General features: G+C 40.1%; 1 protein-coding gene across 3 annotated transcripts in view; it reads left to right on the top strand.

Annotated features, from left to right (window-relative positions):
• LOC111869945 (opioid-binding protein/cell adhesion molecule homolog) overlaps positions 1 to 2866 on the top strand; it is a 162514-nt gene that overhangs the window by 70897 nt on the left and 88751 nt on the right. Inside the window, exon 1 of one of the 3 annotated variants that reach the window (XM_023861842.2) lies at positions 2059 to 2165. The exons of the other annotated variants lie outside the window; for them this stretch is intronic. Within the exon in view, the coding sequence (XP_023717610.1) occupies positions 2108 to 2165 (58 nt within the window). The 5' untranslated portion in view covers positions 2059 to 2107. Of the gene's footprint in view, positions 1 to 2058; positions 2166 to 2866 lie in introns of those variants that run through there. 3 annotated transcript variants of the gene reach the window in all.

The raw sequence follows: 2866 nt of genomic DNA, 5'->3' as shown, positions 1-2866 counted from the left end.
CCTCTAGTGGATAGACATTCTACCTCCATATGGATTTTTTGGTTCGCTGATTGGCTGGTTGGTTTCATGTCACGTCGGATTGGTTTAAGTGCTACTCTTCCGACAGATGGGATTTCAATGTGTCTGATTTTCGTTTTACAGCCTCTGTGTCTTCGAAACGTGATCCATAAATCCTGCCTTACCTGCTAAAAGAGAACTGAAGAATTTATACTCTATAATTTTCAATTGATGCAATCTGTTGTTTTAATATATAAATATCTTTATTAAAATCCTTCTCAACACAACAACAAAACAGTTGACGTTTAACAGTATTTTGCTACATGTTTCGGTTTTTAGAAAGCCATCAGGCAAATACACAATTAAGGTGTTCTTAAGTTATTGAATTACATATTATATAATTAAGTGCAGTATTGGATTTTCGACAATATACCAATATATAATAAAAGATAAATATTTTAAAAGAGGTTAGTTACATAATTAAAGTATAATTAAAAATTTGATTTGTTTCAGTCTTGTCCGTCACACTAATATTCTCAAAAAGTGTAATAGTTCCGTCCAATGTGACTGGTTAAGATTTTCTTATTTCAATTATTCATGTCCTTGCATGTTTCGGCCTTCAGATACCATCTTCAGATGGACACCTTTACATCAATACAGTTAGAAACCACTATTACAGTACATGTTCTAAAAGTTAAAATATATACACACAATATAAGTAATATATAATTGGCTGTAAAACCTAAAGATTTACAACTACAGCGGCTGTTCCAATACATTAAATTATTTTTAGTTAATTTGTTAAGATTCTATTGGAATTCGTAAACCAAGCTGGCTCGTGTCGTCCCCCGTATCATTTCTTTTGACGGGGGCCGAACGTGTGCCACATTGGCGTTCTCGAGAAGAGGGTTCTTTGATGTTGTCCTGTATGTGTTTGTGGCCCGCTCTCTTACTCGTTTGGTGCAGCATTATTTGAGTTCGATTACGATGAGAATTCCAAGTTTGCCCTCAATTGAGAATTCGCCAGTGCCTTGGAGAAAGGGGCTATTTGTAGACTGAGTTGATAGTTAATTTATTTTTGTGTTATGTAATATTACTTAATCATTTATTGATCTTATTAAAATAAGCTGAGTTTGCTTAAACTGAGGTTCATTAAAACTGATAATTGGTGATGATTTGTAGAAAAAATCTAGTGAAAATATTTAATCAAAAAATGTACGAAAGATTATTTTCTGAACAAATAATTTTGATCGCATTTAGTTACCTACATACTATACTAGTACTTGAGAAGTTCTGTCTTCTGTGATATAGAGCCATGCAGTCCGATGAAAGTCAACCAACATTTTCAAGGTTGAAGAATAAGCCAGAGCAAGAAACTAGTGTGAAATCAGATGACAAGCAGAGTCTATTGAAGATGAAATCTACATGTTCCTCCGAAATTTCGGTTGACTTTCAACAGACAACACGGCGTTACATTCCAGAATATAGCACTCTTCATAACCAGGGCTGTCAAACTTCAAATCTTACAGATTGTAGAACTTCCTTAAATGTTAGTTTTGAGGTTTTCACAGCGATGACTATGAAGAAAGTCGTCTTCTGGGATCTGGCGCCGTGTATTCTCGGTTTTAACCGACGTTTCGGAGGAACATATCGCCTCCATCTTCAGGGCAGTTGAATAGCATTGCGAGTACAGAGAGCAGTAGCTGCAATGATTGGGAAGTGAAAAGCGCTAGTTTATATATGAAGTAGGCAAGGGTGGTTTGGGAGAGAGGACCAATGGGAAGAGTGAACAGTTATTAAGGCCATATTTGGTCTGGGGGCGAAAGGGGGGAATACCGGCCAGTGAATCCCGGCAACTTGGAGGTCAATGGCAGGGAGGTGGCCGATAAACAAGAAGAACCGGTTGGCTGGGGACAGGCTACTGACGTCAATGACATGAACTGGGCACAGGCTACTGACGTCAATGACATGATTAACATGGGACAGGCTACTGACGTCAATGACATGAAGAAGAACTGGGGTGGCTCTGTGGAGTTCTCTTGAGGGAAGAGATGAGAGGTTTCCATGACTTGTTGAGACAAAACCCTGTTTCCTTGTTCATGTTGTTCGGATGGAGCTCGATCTCAATGGCCTCCATGATGATGCGATCCAGGTAACGGCCCTTACAGGTGAGTATGGCGGTTTTGTGAAACTGGATACGGTGGTCTAGCTCGATGCTGTGTTCAGCTACGGCTGACTTGTCCGGATGTTCTAGGCGTAAATGCCGTTGATGTTCTTTCAACCTGGTGTCCACAGAACGGCCCGTTTGCCCAATGCAGACCTTGCCGCACTCGCAGGGGAGTTCCTCCTAAACGTCTGTTAAAACCAAGAATACACGGCGCCAGCTCCCAGAAGATGACTTTCTTCCTTAAATGTTGTTTTGATAACAATAATTAAAAAACAACATCGTGCTTTACAGAAGATTGCACAAAGGAGCCTAACAGCTTCAAAGCTTGCAGATACGATTTTTTTTCCTTGGTCCTACAGCCCCAGTGGGCCTAGGCCTACCTCCATGAACTTCTTCGTTCACTTCGGTTTTTCTAGATCTTACACATTCGGTAGGACTCCTTGGGCGGGTGATCAGCTCGTCGTAAGGCCTCTACCTGTACACAAAGACAGAAAAACGCACACACAAACTAAACATCAATGCCCTGAGTGGGATTCGAACCCACGATCCCGGTTTCCAAGCCAACGAAGACAGTACATGCCTTAGACCGCTCAGCTACCATGACCGGTTGCAGATACGAATACACAATGACAACTTAATTAATTATAGTTATATTTATGATCTTACAGTTACCAGACTTATTACATGATCGAGAAAGGAAAC

Source organism: Cryptotermes secundus, unplaced genomic scaffold, assembly GCF_002891405.2.
Source record: "Cryptotermes secundus unplaced genomic scaffold, Csec_1.0 scaffold979, whole genome shotgun sequence".
Lineage (NCBI taxonomy): Eukaryota > Metazoa > Arthropoda > Insecta > Blattodea > Kalotermitidae > Cryptotermes > Cryptotermes secundus.
Note: the sequence above shows the minus strand (reverse complement) of the source record. Positions and strands in the feature narration are given on the sequence as shown.